The sequence below is a fragment of the Plasmodium relictum genome (assembly GCF_900005765.1).
Source record: "Plasmodium relictum strain SGS1 genome assembly, chromosome: 2".
NCBI lineage: Eukaryota > Apicomplexa > Aconoidasida > Haemosporida > Plasmodiidae > Plasmodium > Plasmodium relictum.
This window is the reverse complement of record NC_041680.1, coordinates 312796-329966: the sequence shown is the minus strand read 5'-3', so window position 1 is coordinate 329966 and position 17171 is coordinate 312796. Positions and strand designations below refer to the sequence as shown.

Below are 17171 nucleotides of genomic sequence, written 5' to 3'. Positions count from 1 at the left end.
ATATACATATATATATATACATATTATTTGTAATGACTTATTTCCCGTTATATACTTTCTTGTGTATAATTTTTTTTATTACTCAAAATAATTCAAAAAATGAAAATTGTAAATATTTTTTTTTCTTAAAATTCATTCTTTTTTTTTTTTTCTTTTATAATGATAAAAAAAAAAAATATATTATTTATTATATTATTAGAGAGAAAAAAAAATAATTTTAATGTGAATGCATAAATAAAACATGTATGCATATATTTATTAGAAAAAAAAAATGTTTTACTTAAAATATATTTTTTTTTTACTTTTTTCTAAAATGCATATTTATTTATTTTTTAATAAAAATTTCGTTTCTCCACTTTTAATATTTTAATTATTTTTTTTGTACTTTGAAAATATATATATATAAACTAATGTAAAAAAAAGAAAAAACTAATAAAAATGATTGTATGATAAATATATTTATTAATAAGTTCAAAAATTGTTACGTTATTTGTTTTAGTTTTTTAGATAAGATCGTTGCATATATGAGATAATTGATATAAAAAAAAGAACATTATTGCTATCACATTTAAAAAAAATTAAGCAGTAGCATATATTTAGTTATATATATAATAATATTACTTCATTTTATATGTACAATTTTTCCTTTAATACTTTTTTTTTTAATTAAAATTTTTGCATAATTGTAATTTCTTATTTTTTACAATTAAAATGGCATTTTATTTATCAAATTTTAACAACAATGAGAAATTTGAATCAAATCAAAATTATAATTCTACAAAAGTTTTTAATTCTAAATTAGTTTTGTTAGGTTATTAATGAACAATTTCTTTTAACTTATTTTATATAGATGTATATTTTTTTTATTATTAATTCTTTTTGGGAAATTCTTTTGATTTTAAATTATATATATATATATATATATATATTTTCTTTAAAAAAAACAAACAGACACATTTATTAAAATTGCAAATATATATTTACAGGAGATACATCTGTTGGGAAATCGTGTATTGTTGTAAGATTTGCAAAGAATGAATTTTATGAATATCAAGAATCAACAATTGGTGGTAATTAAAAATATAAATTTTTAATAATATATATGAAGTAAAAATGAAAAATGGACTATATATTCTATTTCTAATTTAAGCATAAATGTGTTTGATAGTTATTCTAAAATATTTTTATTAAATATATTTGTGATATAAATTTTGTGTATATTTTATTTATCTTATTAATATAAAAATTAATATATATTTATATATTTTCTTTTGAAAGCTGCTTTTATGACCCAATTGATTGATATTGGTGAATGCACAATAAAATTTGAAATATGGGATACAGCAGGGTAAAACAAAATTAAAAAAAAAGTTGATAAACAATAAAATTTTTTATTTCTTATAATTAGAAATATATTAATTTTATATGAAAATCTTTTTTTTATTTTTAAATAAATTTATAAAGGCAAGAAAGATATAGAAGTTTAGCTCCAATGTATTATAGGTTTAAAAATTTTTCTTTTTTTTTTTTTATTTTAAAAAAATTGTCATTTTGTATTTTCATTTGATTACTTCCCATCTTTTCTTTTTCTTAATTTTTTAGGGGTGCTTCAGCAGCTGTTATAGTTTATGATATAACAAACAAAAAATCTTTTGAAGGTGCTAAAGGGTGGATTAATGAATTGAAATCAGTTCATTCAAATGATATAATTATAGGTAATTTTATTTTTCATCATATTTTTTAAAAAATTAATATATTATTTAATTAAATTGCTTTATTATTCAATAATCTTAATTTTAATTATAGCTTTAGCTGGTAATAAAAATGATCTGGAAGACAATAGAGTTGTAGATAGAGAAGTAAAAAAAAAATTAATATATATATTAGCATTACATATAAAATCAAGAACATTTTCTATTATTTAATAAATAATTCATAATATATATAAATATGTACAAAATATGTATATATATGTTTATTTTTTAGCTAGCTGAATCCTTTGCTAATAGTAATAATATTTTATTCATTGAAACTTCAGCAAAGACAGGGCAAAATGTTAATGAATTATTTTTAAGAATAGGTTAAACTAAAAAATTACATAAATAATTTTTTTTATTTTAGGTTCTCAAATTATTTCATTTTATTATTTTTTTAATTATAGCTAAAAAATTACCTCTCAATAAAAAGGAGCAAGATAAAAATTCAGGAATACAGGTTTAGAAATTAAAAGTTTCTATATATAAATGAAATATTTTATATATAACTTTTTTTTCTTTTTCTTATTTCTTTTTTTTTTGTAGATTAACAATACAGAAGAGACTAAGAGAAGATGCTGCTAGATTCAGAAATATAAAAATTAGAATTTTTTTTTTTTTTTATTCCATAAGATAGTACAACTTTATTATTATTTTAAATTGCTTTGTCTGCTTTAGAAATAAAAAAAAATAAAATAATACTTCAATATTAAAAATTGTTTCAATAATTTACAAAAAATAATTTAAATTTTAGAATAATTATCATATATATATATATATATATATAATTCATTTTTATAATATTTTTTTTTTTTCTTTATATTTTTTATCAGAAATGAAATTATTTTTAAATTATTCCTCTTTTCAATTGTTAAATATAATTATTTTATTTTATTCTTTTTTATTTCTTTTTCCATACTTTATATTTTTTATTATATATTATTTATTTATTTAATTTTTTTTTTTTTTTTCTTTTTTGTTTTTTACGATATTTTTTTATATATAAAGTTTTTATTATTATGTTATGCTATTCATTTGTTTACATGATTCTATTATTTTATTATTTTATTTTAGATGTATCTTCTTTAAATAAAGAATTACGATCTCACAAATGTTCATTATTCATGCATATTTTATATTTTTTTTTTCCCATTTTTTTTTTTTTTTTGTCATACTACTAAGATTTCATAGTAGAAATAATTCCAAAAAAAAATAGTAAAAAGTAATGTTAAAATTAATATTTAAAAAAAAAAAAATATTACAAAAATAGATAAACAAAATTAAAGTAATAGCTTTTTGTGAAATGTGAAATAAGATTTTATATAAAAAATAAGAAAGAAAAAGAAAAATATAAATGAAAACAAAAAATAGTTAGAACTAAAAAATTGTTAAGTTATATATATATTAATGATATTATTTTTCTAAAAGTTTAATAAAAGTTATATGTAAATTTCTTTTTTTTTTTTTTTTTTTTTTTTGTAATTACTCATTTGTGTTATGTCATTTTAAGTTTTCTTCTTTAGTAAATGTATAATAATGGAGCTGTTGAACATGAATAAGCTTAGTTTATTTTTATCTTGGATTTTGTTTAATCATTTAATTAACATGAGTAGTTCTAATTTAAATTTTTTAAGAATAAAATCTTACCAAAAGAATACAAATTTCAAAAAACTAATAAACAATGATTATTGTAATATCCTATGTAAGATGCATAAGAATTTGTTATTTCAAAATACCACAAAACGAAATAAATTTTATAGAAAAAGAAAAAAAAAAATTATATTTCAATTTATTTTTAACAATTTAAAAGATGAAAAACGAATAAAATTTTCCAAGAAATATCTCTTTCCATATATATTAGATATTAATAATTATCAAAGAAAAAAAAATTATAATTATGAAAAAATGAAAATAAGTGCCCAACTAAAGAATCAACTTAATAGTACACAAGAATATTTAGATGAAAAATTAATTCAAAGTGTCTATGATAATTGTAACAATAATTTAAAATATTCAGATTTTAATTTAAATAATTTAAAAAATTATGAAAAAAAAATAAAAAAAAAAAATATTCATTCTATTTTGTTATGTGGTGGTATTGGAAAAAGAACTTCATTAGCTACACCTAAACAACTTTTAAAATTAAATGATATCCCTCTCTTTATTTATTCATTTAATTTATTTATAAAGTGTAATCTTGTTAAAACTGTTACCATTGTGTGTGATTCAAAATACTTTAATTATGCTGTTGATAATATTAATATGTACAATCCTCTTCTTTTAGAAAAAAAAATAGAAAACAAATTTTTATATAACTTTACTGAAAATGTAGAAAATAAAAAAATAAATAACAAATCCATAAATGATGAACCTATTAATGGAGAAACTATAAGTGATGAATCTATAAATGATAAAACCGAAATAAGCAATAAAATTGATATTTTTAATTACTTAGAAAAAAATGAATACATTATATATGATAATGAAAAAAATAAATGTATTTTTGATGTGGATGAATTACTTCACGATATATTAGAAAGCATTGAAAATAAAAAAAATGATCTGAATTTTATTAATAAAAACAATAGAAAAAAAAATGATAAAATTAAAATAAAATTAAAAAATATAGATGTTAAGAGATATAAATTAATAAGAATAATTCAAAGCGGAAAAGAAAGGTTAGACTCCTTTTTAAATGCTACTAAAACATTAGATATATATTTAAATAATCAACTATACATTTATGAATTAATAAAGAATTATACGGAAAGTAAAAAACAGAATAATAATTATCAATTTGAAAATTTAAAAGAAAAGGATAGAAGAAGTCTTTCAAATGATAATGAAATAAATAAAAATATAAAAAAAGAAAAAAAAAAAAATTATATAACAAATATATTAATTCATGATGGTGCGCGACCATTTTTATCTGAATACGATTTTTTTAAATTAATATATTATTCTAGTTTAGGTAAAAATGCAATATTAGGTGTTAAAGCAACAGATACAGTAAAGTTAATAAATAATAAGGAAGAAAATAACACTTCATATTTAATTAAAAAAACAATAAAAAGGGATACTATTTTTCAAGCACAAACACCTCAAATTTTTGATGGTAAAACATTATTGAGTGTTTTGCCTTTTTTTTTTTTTGATGAAATAAGATATGAAAAAGACAGTAATTTGAAAAGTAAACAATTTACTGATACATCGTCATTATTTCAATATTTAACAAAAAAAAAAGTGTATGCTTTGCAATCTTCTTTTCCTAATTTTAAAATAACAACTCCGGCAGATGTATTTCAGTCTATCTTTCTTATGAAACATATTTATAATTTTAAAAATCTAAATATAGAAGAAAATATATTTAAAGATGAATATATAAATTCTGATTCAAGCAATATATTGAAAAATCAATTTAATAATTTTTTTTATTATAATTCATTAAATGAAAAACAAAAAATATTATATCATAACTTTTATTATACAAAAAAAAAAAAAAAAATAAATAAATAAAAAGCTTAAAAATTAAAAATGTAAAAATTTCAATTTAAAAAAAAATTTGCAAATTAAGTTGAATTTGTTTATCTATTTGTAAATTTATAAAATGTGTATAAGATTTTAAATTTATATTTTATTTGTTTATCTATTTAAGAATCATAAAGTTTATACAATATTATTCATATTAAATATATAATATATATGACTAAATTTTGTATCCAAGATTTATAAGACTAATATTTTATATTTTTTTTTTTTTTAATTATAAAATGAATTATATATTATTTGTTTTTTATTTTGTTTATTTATTTAATTCAATATTAATTATTTTGCATTAATATTAAAATTTTTTATTTGTTTCTTATTAAGTATCTTCGTAATGCTTTATATATATATTTTTTTTTTTTTTTTTTTTGTTATATTTCCTTAAAAAGACACATATATAGTTTTTACATAACTATTTAATAAATTTAAAAAATAATAGAATCAATTTAACTTTATAATTTAAAATATATATATATCGAATTAATAAAAAAATATATTAGATATATAATTTTCTTTACAAAAATATTAATATAACAAAAAATTATGTATTTTTTTAAAAAAAAATTAAAAAAAAAATTCTTATTAGATATGCCGTTTATTTAAATTTGAATGAATTTTTTTTTTTTATTATTTTTTATATATTTTTTTTTTTTAATACTATATATATATAAATTTTTGACAGAATAACACAATATTATTAATTATATTTTGTTCTCTAAAAATAAATATTCATTTAAATTTACATCGAACATATAATTTTACAATACAAAAAAAAAAAAAAAATAAAATAATAAATATTAGATAAATAAAATACATATAAACTTAAAATTTATAAAAATATACACAATCAAAAATTTATTAAAATACATATAATTATAAAATATTGGAAAAAAAAAAAAAAAAAAACATAAAATAAATACGAATATAAAATTAACAATATATATATACACGTTTGTATATATATGTTTAAACACATAACATTTAATTAAAATGAATAGGAAAAATCAAAACATGATAAGAAACGCTAATACTCGTAATAAAAGAAATGAATTGAATGAAGAACAAAAACTAGAAATTAAAGAAGCTTTTGATTTATTCGACACTAATGGAACAGGTTTTTTTTTTAAAAAAAAACTTTATAAAATAATAACAATCTATATATAATCTTCTCTTTTCTTTTTTTTAAATGTTATCCAGGTAGAATAGATGCAAAAGAATTAAAAGTAGCAATGAGAGCTTTAGGATTTGAGCCAAAAAAAGAAGATGTAACTTTTTTTAATATAAAATATTAAAAAAAAAAAAAAATGCATATATATATATATATATATGTCTTTTATACTAAGTTATAATTTTTAAAAATAAAAACAAATATAATAAATAATAGTTTTAAAAAAATTATAAAATAAAGAAAAATATTAAAAAGTAATATAGTTATATAGAACTAAAAAAAGGACAAAAAAAAAAAAAAAAATATTTAAAGATTAATTGTATATTTTAAAACTAAACAAGAAACAAAACAATAAATTATAATTATTTATATTTATTATTTTTTTTTTTTTTTAAGATACGTAAAATAATAGCTGATGTTGATAAAGATGGGTCAGGCACAATTGATTTTAATGATTTCTTAGATATTATGACTATAAAAATGGTTGCTCTTTATAAAAAAAAAAATATATTTGTATTATCTTATTCAATGATATATATATTTATCTTTTTTTTTTTATAGAGTGAAAGAGATCCAAAAGAAGAAATATTAAAAGCTTTTCGTTTGTTTGATGATGATGAAACAGGGAAAATATCATTCAAGGTATTTATCACATAAAATTTATGATTCTTTTTTTTTTATTATTTTCCTTATTAATTTGTCTATTCACCATTTATTAATTTATTTGTCTTTTTTTTTTTTTTTTCTTTAGAATCTAAAACGAGTTGCAAAAGAACTTGGAGAGAATATAACTGATGAAGAAATTCAAGAAGTAAAATTAAAATTAAAATATTAATATATAGAAATATAATAGTATAAATTATTTCAATCATTTAAAAAAAAAAAAAAAGGGAAACCAAAAATTTCTTACAAAATAAATGAAAAATATTATATCTCCATTTATACTATTTTATATTTTTTCTCTATTTAGTTAAATTTATTAAAGATATATTCTTTTTGTTCATGTAATTTATTTTGACTCTATTAATTTCTCTTTTCTCTTTTTCTTTAATTAGATGATAGATGAAGCTGATAGAGATGGTGATGGAGAAATAAATGAGGAGGAATTTATGAGAATTATGAAAAAAACGAATTTATTTTAAAATTAATAGTTCTTTTTTATTTTTTTCAATAATATATATTGTCAATAATAATTTTCTTTATATATATATATATATATAATTTTTGAATAATTTATGTCATTTTAATTTAAATTATTATTACTTTTTCTTTTTTCATATATTTTTTTTTTTTTTTTTAAATCAAGTAAATATATAAAAGTTCTGTATTTATTTTTTTTTAATTTCAATGTTTTTTTTTTTTTTTTTTTATCAGTAATTTCAACTCTTTTTTTTCATTTTTGAATATACGAAATACCTAAAATATTTCTGAAATCTCTATTTTTATTTTTTTAATTTAAATTTTATTTCGTCAGTAATTTCAATTCTTTTTTTTTTTTTTTTAAATTGTCTTTTTCTTGGTTGAGAAAAGTTCTTTGGAGAATCTTTTTCAATTTGATTAATTCTATCATCTAATCTATCCAACAATAGCTCATCAAATATTAGTAAATTTTCATAAATATTTTTTATAATTTTTAAATGTTCTAAACTTAATTCATGAAGAATAATTTGAATACACAAAGAAAAATCAACAAATAAGTTTATATCTCTTATATGTAAAAATGCAAAAGACCAAATAATTTTAACTAATATGTCATTTCTCTCCTTTGAATAGATATAATTTTTATTTTGAATTAAGTATCTAATATAAGGTACTAACAAAATATATAACTCCTTAATTAAGTCTTTATTGTGATTTATTTTTGCTAAACTATAAATTAATTTATATAGCATAACATTAGATAATAAATCTATGCTAAAATTGGACTTTTTTCTTGATTTGGAAATTTCGTGATTATGTATTCCTTCACTTTTTAAATTATTTGTAATATTATTACTTATATCATTATTACATTTAATTTGAGTTTTATTTTTTCTAAAACTCTTTATATAAATTGCCTTTTTATCATTAATGCTTTTAGTGGTTATTCTATTAGTTATTTTCTTTTCAAAATTTTTAATATTCTTATTTTCTTTTATTGTATTTAAGATTATATAATTTAAAAATTCACTCAAAATTTTTTCATTTTTCTTAAAATTACAATTTAATATTGCTATGTTATAACTAATTTCAGTCAAATAATATAAAGAAAAATAAGATAAGTGATTATTATAAATATGTAAAAATATTATTTCTAAAGAATTTAAATCCCTCAATTCAGAAAACTTACTAAAAAAAAAGTAAAGGTGTTTCGGGTCATATGTCAAAATATTTTTCAGAATTTTAGAAATAGCATCTTTATACAAAGTTGAACTTAACTTCACTTTATTAATATTTTTTAACTCATTACTAAATTCTTTATTTTTTTTATTTTTTATTAAATAATTTAAGATAAGTGTTGAATCGTAAATACTAAAATTTTCTATTTTGCTATTTTTTATTATTTTTAGTATATTTATATTATTTTCTATATTATTTTTATCACTTAATTCTTCATAAAATATAGATTTTTTATATATATTTTTTTTCTTTTTATTTACTAAAGACACTTCCCTTTTTTCAAAAGATGATTCATAATTATTTTTACTTGAAAAGTAATGCTTTTTATATATTTTTATATAATTTAAAAGCAGTATATGATTTTTTTTTAAATTAAACATTATAAAAAATACAAATGTATGTATATATAATGAAAGAAAAAAGAATATAAAACGAAGTAATAAAATAGTTAAAAATTCATATTTGAAAATATCGTATATATGTATATATATAATCTTGATAAATAATAATTATAAAAAAAAATTTTAAGTAGCAAAAAGAAAATACATTATATATTCTTTTTTTCTTATAAAAAAAATAGAAAAGTTTAATGTCAAAAAAAAAAAAAAAAATTAAAACAAAATAAAATAAAATAAAAATAAATATAAAATGAACTATCAATTTATTAGTATGTTGTTTTACTTAATATCATTTTATTAGTAAATTTTTTTTTTTAATATATATATTTCTATACGTTTTTCAAAAATTTAAAAAGAAAAAAAATAAAATGTATGAAGGAAAAAAAATTCGAATAGGAACATTAAATATATTTAATAATATTTATTATTCCATTAAAGAAAAGCTTTTAAATTTTGGTTCTGAATATATTCATAATATACCTCGTAAAAATTTGTTATTTATGCATTTATTTACTAATTCTTTTGATATCATTTGCTTGCAAGTATACACATATATTAAAATATATATATATATATAATAACGATAAATAAAAAATTATAATTATAATTATAATTGTAATTATAATTATTTCTTCTTAGGAAGTAGATTTATTCATGATAAATGAATTAAAAAAAAAATGTTTAAAATATGATTTCAATATACATATATCATCAGAGAATATAAAAACATCAAAAAATAACAATTGTATAATTTATAAGTAATATAGTCAAAAAAAAAAAAAAAAAAGAAAGGAGTTATTTTTATTTTATTTTTAATAAGAAATATATGTAAATTTTTATTTTTTTAGAAAAAATTATAAATTACTGGATGAAAAAATTTTTGATTTAAATAGTTCTGTATCAAAATATTTTATGAATTATTCTTCTGAAAGTAGATGCGAAGTATAGACAAAAAAAAAAAAAAAAAAAAAAATTAATAATCATTATGCCACTACTATAATACAACATTAAAAAATAAATTTATTTGATATTGTTTCATATTAGATCCAAGATGCTTTTATAAGAGAATTGAAAAATAGGCAAAGTATTGCTAATATGGTTCTTCTAGAACTTTCAGATGTATAAATATTAACTTAAAAAAAATTAAATTTTTTTTTTTTTTTTTTAATATAATCTTTTTTATTTTCATTGTTCTTATCATTTTTAACATCTTAAACACTTTCTTGTGTAATTTTTTTTAATATATATTTCTTTTGAAGAGGAAAACGCTTTTGGGTATTTGTAATTGTCACATTTATTGGAATCCATTGTATCCTGATATAAAATTGTATCATACATATTTAATAATAAAAGAATTCTATCAATTTATTCAAAAAAAGTTTAACGATTTTCCTTTTATTCCTTTAATATTAATAGGAGATTTTAACTCTACACCTTTTATAGTATTCAAACAATTAATTTTGTTTATTTTATTTTATTTTATTTTATCTTTTTTTTTTTTTTTTTTTTAAGAAAAAAGAAAATGATAATTCACATTTAAGAAATTTTAGTGGTGTATACGAGTAATAAAAAAATATAAAAAAGAAAATTTTTTAAAATAATAGAAAAAATAATTTTCAAAAAATTATTATAGGTTGATAACAATGGGGAGGATATCAAAAACTCATATAGAACATCCAGTAATAATATATGCATCTTTTTTTTTAAAAAAAAAAAATCTTATCATTTTTTTATTAGGCACAATTAAGAAAAGATAAAGTCTTCTGCATACTTCCTGAATTAACTGTTGAACCTTTTAAAAGTTCATTTAAAGAAGTAAAAATAAAAAAAAATATATAAATATATATATATATATATATATATATATATATATATATATATATATTCCTTTTTTTATCTATGATTTCTTTTTTTCTAAGATAAATGGCAATGAACCAATATTTACTAATAAAACTTCCAGTTTTAGTGGATGCATTGATTTTATTTTCTACAAAGAACTTATTCCACTATCAGCAAAAACAATACCTAGTAACTTGAAGTAAATAATTATAAATATATTTTTTTTTTTATATATAAAAGTATATTTTAAACGTTTTTATATTCTTTATTTTAATTTTTTTTTTTTTTACTACAGTGATATAAAAATGCTACCAAACGAGCACTTTCCATCAGATCATGTTCTTTTGGTGTCTGAATTTTTTGTTGTTTAAAAATATTTTTAAAAAAATAACAAAGGTGAAATATGCTCCACTTCTTATTCATTCATCTTATTTATATTAAATTATCACTATTTTTATTTATTTTAACTGCATACTTTTAATTTAAATTTTTTTTTATTACAAATTAATTACAATATGATAAATGTATGAGTTTGTCTTCGTATACACATATCTTTTAATATTTAAAAAAAAATTAAATTATACATTTTTCTTTTTCTTTTTTTTTGTATAATTAAACAACACATTTAATTATTTATTATAATTATTTAAAAATAAAATAAAAATAAAAATAAAAATATTATAATTTTTTTACTTTTACTAGACAAAAATATTTCAAGTAAAATGCAATTTTTATGTATCATATATTAATGTTTCAGAATAAATAAAAACATTTTAAAAAATCAGAATTTAATATACAAAAAGTGAAATTGAGAATTAATATATTTTTTATAAAAAAAATATGTAAAAAAAACCAAGTAAAGTCTATAAAAAATAATAAAAAGTTATAAAAAAAAAATATACATATATATAGTAAGTATATAAATTAAAGAAATATATGTAAAAAATAAAAATGTATAATTCTTAAAATTAATAAAAAAATCAAAAAAATGAAACAAAAAATAATAAAAATAATGTATGTTGAAAAACATTTAGAATAGAAAAAGAATCCATCTTTATCGAATTTGGTTCTACTTTAGTTTTATCCAAATTTTCTTCAGTGTTAATTTTACTTCCTTTTTTTAAATTATTATAACTTTCCTCTAAAGTAAAATTTACATCTTCTTTTATTTGATCACTATTGTTAGGTATTTCTTTTGAATTTGATAAATCCTCATCAATTTCATTTATATTTATATTATTATCATCATTAATAAAATCATTATTATTTTCTTGTATTTCTTCAGGATTATTTATTTTTTCTTTTTCATCGTTTAAGGGATCTTCAATATCCACTTTATTATGGTTATTAATTTTTTCATTTACCATATTTTTTTCATCCGGTATATTTTCATTTTCTAAAACTTCTACATTATTATTATTTACTCTTTCTTCATTTATAACTTCCCTTTGATTTTCTTTATTATCTAAAATAATATTCTCTTTTTTTTCATCATTATGATTTTCTTTTTCTATTTCCTTATCCTGATTCTCATTTTTGAAGCATAATAATCCTTCTTGTAAAAAACCTTTCTTACATTTGCAAATTTCATATATATGATATGCATTATTACCTACACTCACCATATGATTTGAATCAAATGATATTGGATTATATTCAAGATTTTTTATATTTATTTTTTTTTTTTCTTCTTCAGTTTCAGCTTCATCTTCATTTTTTGGTAATAATCTATTAAATACTTCGTCTTCTCCATTATTCAAATTATTTTCAAATTGTATAACATCTTTATTTTTATTGAAAATTTTATCTAACTCACATGTAGAATTCTCAGAACATAATCTACATACTTGTGGAATTCTACAAGCATATTTAACTTCATAAAACACATAATCTGATTCTTTATGGTCCTTATATAAATCTAGCATATTAATTTTACATATTTCTCTTTGTGAACAGTAGGATAAAATTTCATCCTTTGATATAATGTTAAACTTTCCATTAGACATTTTTCCTGATATTTTTATAATCTATAAATAATTTAGGAAGAATTAAAAAAGAAATTAAGAAAATGAGAAAATTTGTAAAATTTTATTAAAATATAATAAGATTAATATAAAAAAAATGAAAATAAGAAGATTTTTTTTTTTTTATTGTTTTTCATAATTACTCGAACAGTTTTATGATTTTCACATCTTATGTATGCAATTTTCCCATAAGAAAAAGCATACCTAGAAACATGACGTGCTTTTGTTGGTATAACGTAATGATGAATTAAATCTTCACATACAAAGAAAATTTTCAATTTATTTATGTTTGAATTCCTATGTCTTTTTTTCTTATCATTTATTATTTTTAAATGTATAGTTTTTTTATCATCAACAAAATTTCTTTCTTCATCTAATTGAACAGATAAGGAACAAGAGTTATGTTTTTTACAAAGTTCATTGAAATACTTGGAAACATCCACCTTTTTAGTTCTAGTAATCATCAAAACTTTTAAAATTTTTAATGATAAATGATCTAAATGGTAAGGATATTTCTCATTGCACTTCAATTCAATTATCTCTATATTATAATTTTCATTTTCTTTGTATAGATCAACTGAAAAATCACCATAACTAACAATTCTAGGATATATCATTTTTTTTACTTCGTCTACTTCCTTTTCATCATCAAAAACTTCTACATCATCTATCTTTGATTTTGCTTCTTTTCCAATTTGAAAAAAATGCAATGTATTTAAATTTAATTTATTTCTAAAGCATTCTAGTGAATGCATAAAATATAAAAAGATAAATATCAATATATAATTCATAAAAATTATCATTTTATTAAAAATAACTTAACAACAACAAAAAAAAAAAAAAATAAAAAAATAAGCATAAAGCTCAATCTCAGAAATAATTCAAAATTTATCCTTTATTTTAAAAGAGAAAATTATTTAAATATTTTAAAATAAGTAAATATATTTTTAATGAGGATTATTTTCATATATCGCTGTGATCATAATTACAAATAGCTATTAAGCTTAAAATATTTTGAACATGAGTTAATAGAACTTAACAAAATTAAAATTTTGAAAAATATAATGTATTTTTCCAATAATAATAAAAATTAAGTAAATTATTTTATAATATATATATATATATATACATGTATATAGATTTGTTCCTTATACAACAGTTAAAGGGATAAATACATTAAGTAAAAAAAAAAATAGAATAAAAATAATTTTAGCTTTAAAAAAAAACAAAAAAGACAATTGTATAATATAAAAAAAAGTAAACATATCCATTTTTTATTTAACCAAAATTATAGAAATATAACAATATATAAAAAAAAAAAAAAAAAAGAATTTTTAATCGTTTTTCAATTTATATCTTTACACATGCAATGAGTTGTAAATTCTAGCCCAAGTAAAAAATCATTATATATAAGAAAAAGTCAAAGTTTAAAAATAGTAAAATTATATGTAATATTAAGAATAAATATATTTAAAAAAAAAAAAAAACCAAATAAGGTCTACTGAAATAAGACAAGTAGTTTTCAAAATGTTAACTTTTAGATAAGACATACATAAGAAAAGAAAAAAAATTGAAATAAAAAACTAAAGTGTTAGATATATCACTAAATAATGAAAATGTTTATTTAAAAAAAATTGTCATTTATTTGAAAAAATTTATTTAATATATCACTCATAACATTTTAATAATGTTAATATTTTTTTTTTTATTGTTGGAGATTATGAAAAACAATTTAAACCCTGAATGTAGTAAGAATTATTCATATGAAAAAGTATATTAAAATTTCTACAAAGGAGGAAAAAAAATTGAAATTTAATTTGAAATTAAAAATAACATCATTCTTATTCTATTTTAAAACTATGAATATTTAAAAATATATATATATATATATATATTTAATCTTACTTTTTTCTCTATAATTTTTTAAAATCTTTAAAACTTTTTTAATTTTGCCAAATCATTCAAACAAAAAATAAAAAATTTCTTATATTTATTTTGAAGATATTGCATGGTTTTATTGTTAGATTCATATTTTTAAATTGTGTAATTCTTATTTTCCCAAAAAAAAAAAAAATTACTTAATCATAATTTCAATAATAATAGAATTCCTTTTTTTTTCCCCCTCCCCCTCCTCCATGTTTTAAAGAATGAAATAATTAGTATAAAAAACATATATTAGGATAATAAAAAAATTTAATTTTTCATAAAAAGATATTATTCATTTTTGTATTTATTTAAAAATATATATTTAAAAAAAAAAAAAAAAATTATTGTATTTATTAAGATTTAGTAATTTTTAATAAATAAAAAAAGCAAAAATTGGAAAAATAACTCGTACGTATATATTTTTCAAATTAAAATTTATTACATAGATATATTTATAATTCTTAATACACCCCTATATAAAACATTTATTTTATATTCGTTTTTTTTTCAGATTATGAATATAAGAAATAATACTTTAAGTGATATAAATTTAAAAAAAAATATATAATGAATAACTTTTTCTTAAAATTAAATACAAATAATTTTACTAAAAATATTTTTATTACAAATTATATGTATTTTTTAAAGTTATACATCTTTTTATAGTAATCTATATTATTTTAACACATAAAAAATAAAAAAAATATTCAAAGGTACCTTTTTTTTTTTAAATGAAAAAATTATAATAAATTTCTAAATAATTTAAATTCCTCCAAATAAATTTTATATGAACAGAAAGAAATTTTTTTTACTAATTTGTTTAAAGCCGTAATATGTTTATATTAAAAATCAAAAAATAAAAAATTATAATAATTTTTTTATTGTTTTAAAAATGTATATATGAAATAAAAAATATTTATATTTTATATACTTGTGTATATTTAGGAAATCTCATTTTATTAAATGCATACAATAATATATATATGAATTAATATTTATTAGAGATTTTATATATATTTATATATGATGATAAAAATAAAATTATAATATTTTATATATATTATATCTTATAATTTGCTTTTAATAAAATAATTAAAAAAAACAAAATAAAATAATTCTTTGCTTTTCTTTATTAAAAAGAAAAAAAAAATATATATATATAAAAATGTTTAGGAGATATATTTGGAATAGTATTTTTCGTGATATTAATTATCGTTTAAAAAAATTTTATCATTCTTTTTATTATTCTCAAAGTCACATAAAATATGTAATGCTAATATTATTTCCTGCAATAATATGGTCTACTAGATATAGAACAGATACAAAATTAGGTTACTTTTTTTATATAAATGATGAAAAATTATATCCCCAATACTCAGATAATTTAATAAATACGAAATGGAAGAATGGTACAAAGTTTTACTTGGATGATCACTTAACAGTCAAAGATATAAAAAAAATTATTTATCAAAATGAAGAAAAAATACCTAAAAATATAAAAGTAGGATGTAAAGGAAGAATGATGGATGATCAAGATAACTTAGCATTGGCTGTTAGAGCTTTTTGTAAAAGAGATCCAAAAGTTTTTATATGGGAAGATGAACATGCTCAATTTATTTAAAAAATTATAATCAGTACAATTAGAAAAAATAAGGATACATATATAATATAAATTTTTAGTCTATTTTAACAATATTATTTTTTGTTCATTTCATATATATATTTATATATATATTTAAATAAATGATTATTAATATGAAGCACAAACTTTTTGATTATAACATGTTCTCTGTCTATTTTTTTTCTTTTTTTTTTTCTTTTATTCTTAGCTACTTATTTTACTTAATTTTTATATAATTATGTTTTTATTTATTTTAAATACTTTATTTGCTTAAAAAATTTTTAAAAGAAAAGTTTAAAAATTTAAGTAAATATCTTATAAAAAACACATTAAACTTAAAAAAAAATTAAAAAGCTTTATAAAAATTTATTTCTTTTTATATATTTTATGTCAAAATATATACATGTATATATTAAAAATTTTAATATTTTTTTAAAATACTGAATTAAAAATGAAAATAAAGACAACAAAAATGTATAACTTTTTTTTTTTAATTATATGTAAAATTAATAATTT

The 17171-nt window shown here is 16.4% G+C and overlaps 7 protein-coding genes across 7 annotated transcripts; 5 read left to right on the top strand and 2 right to left on the bottom strand.

Annotated features, from left to right (window-relative positions):
* Positions 1-711: 711 nt before the first annotated feature.
* RAB5c (ras-related protein Rab-5C, putative) lies at positions 712-2339 on the top strand (the record flags this gene model as incomplete). The annotated part of the gene is made up of 9 exons (XM_028679890.1): positions 712-811; positions 987-1070; positions 1279-1348; positions 1465-1503; positions 1603-1715; positions 1807-1859; positions 1987-2080; positions 2162-2214; positions 2301-2339. 9 exons carry the CDS (start codon positions 712-714, stop codon positions 2337-2339), a joined length of 645 nt encoding a protein of 214 aa, XP_028535564.1.
* Positions 2340-3290: 951 nt separating this feature from the next.
* Positions 3291-5270, top strand: IspD (2-C-methyl-D-erythritol 4-phosphate cytidylyltransferase, putative; the record flags this gene model as incomplete). The annotated part of the gene is made up of 1 exon (XM_028679889.1): positions 3291-5270. The coding sequence occupies one exon, from the start codon at positions 3291-3293 to the stop codon at positions 5268-5270; it is 1980 nt and encodes a 659-aa protein (XP_028535563.1).
* Positions 5271-6311: 1041 nt separating this feature from the next.
* On the top strand, positions 6312-7610 carry CEN1 (centrin-1, putative; the record flags this gene model as incomplete). The annotated part of the gene is made up of 6 exons (XM_028679888.1): positions 6312-6414; positions 6498-6565; positions 6865-6951; positions 7030-7110; positions 7220-7279; positions 7524-7610. 6 exons carry the CDS (start codon positions 6312-6314, stop codon positions 7608-7610), a joined length of 486 nt encoding a protein of 161 aa, XP_028535562.1.
* A 300-nt stretch (positions 7611-7910) lies between these two features.
* Positions 7911-9227, bottom strand: PRELSG_0209900 (conserved Plasmodium protein, unknown function; the record flags this gene model as incomplete). Its single annotated transcript, XM_028679887.1, has 1 exon — positions 7911-9227. The coding sequence occupies one exon, from the start codon at positions 9225-9227 to the stop codon at positions 7911-7913; it is 1317 nt and encodes a 438-aa protein (XP_028535561.1).
* A 386-nt stretch (positions 9228-9613) lies between these two features.
* PRELSG_0209800 (carbon catabolite repressor protein 4, putative) lies at positions 9614-11455 on the top strand (the record flags this gene model as incomplete). Its single annotated transcript, XM_028679886.1, has 10 exons — positions 9614-9787; positions 9885-10003; positions 10094-10187; positions 10290-10364; positions 10505-10687; positions 10758-10807; positions 10879-10924; positions 10983-11060; positions 11165-11283; positions 11380-11455. The coding sequence occupies 10 exons, from the start codon at positions 9614-9616 to the stop codon at positions 11453-11455; spliced, it is 1014 nt and encodes a 337-aa protein (XP_028535560.1).
* A 609-nt stretch (positions 11456-12064) lies between these two features.
* On the bottom strand, positions 12065-13863 carry PRELSG_0209700 (hypothetical protein; the record flags this gene model as incomplete). Its single annotated transcript, XM_028679885.1, has 2 exons — positions 12065-13111; positions 13252-13863. The coding sequence occupies 2 exons, from the start codon at positions 13861-13863 to the stop codon at positions 12065-12067; spliced, it is 1659 nt and encodes a 552-aa protein (XP_028535559.1).
* A 2336-nt stretch (positions 13864-16199) lies between these two features.
* Positions 16200-16655, top strand: PRELSG_0209600 (conserved Plasmodium protein, unknown function; the record flags this gene model as incomplete). The annotated part of the gene is made up of 1 exon (XM_028679884.1): positions 16200-16655. The coding sequence occupies one exon, from the start codon at positions 16200-16202 to the stop codon at positions 16653-16655; it is 456 nt and encodes a 151-aa protein (XP_028535558.1).
* Between the last annotated feature and the right edge of the window lie 516 nt (positions 16656-17171).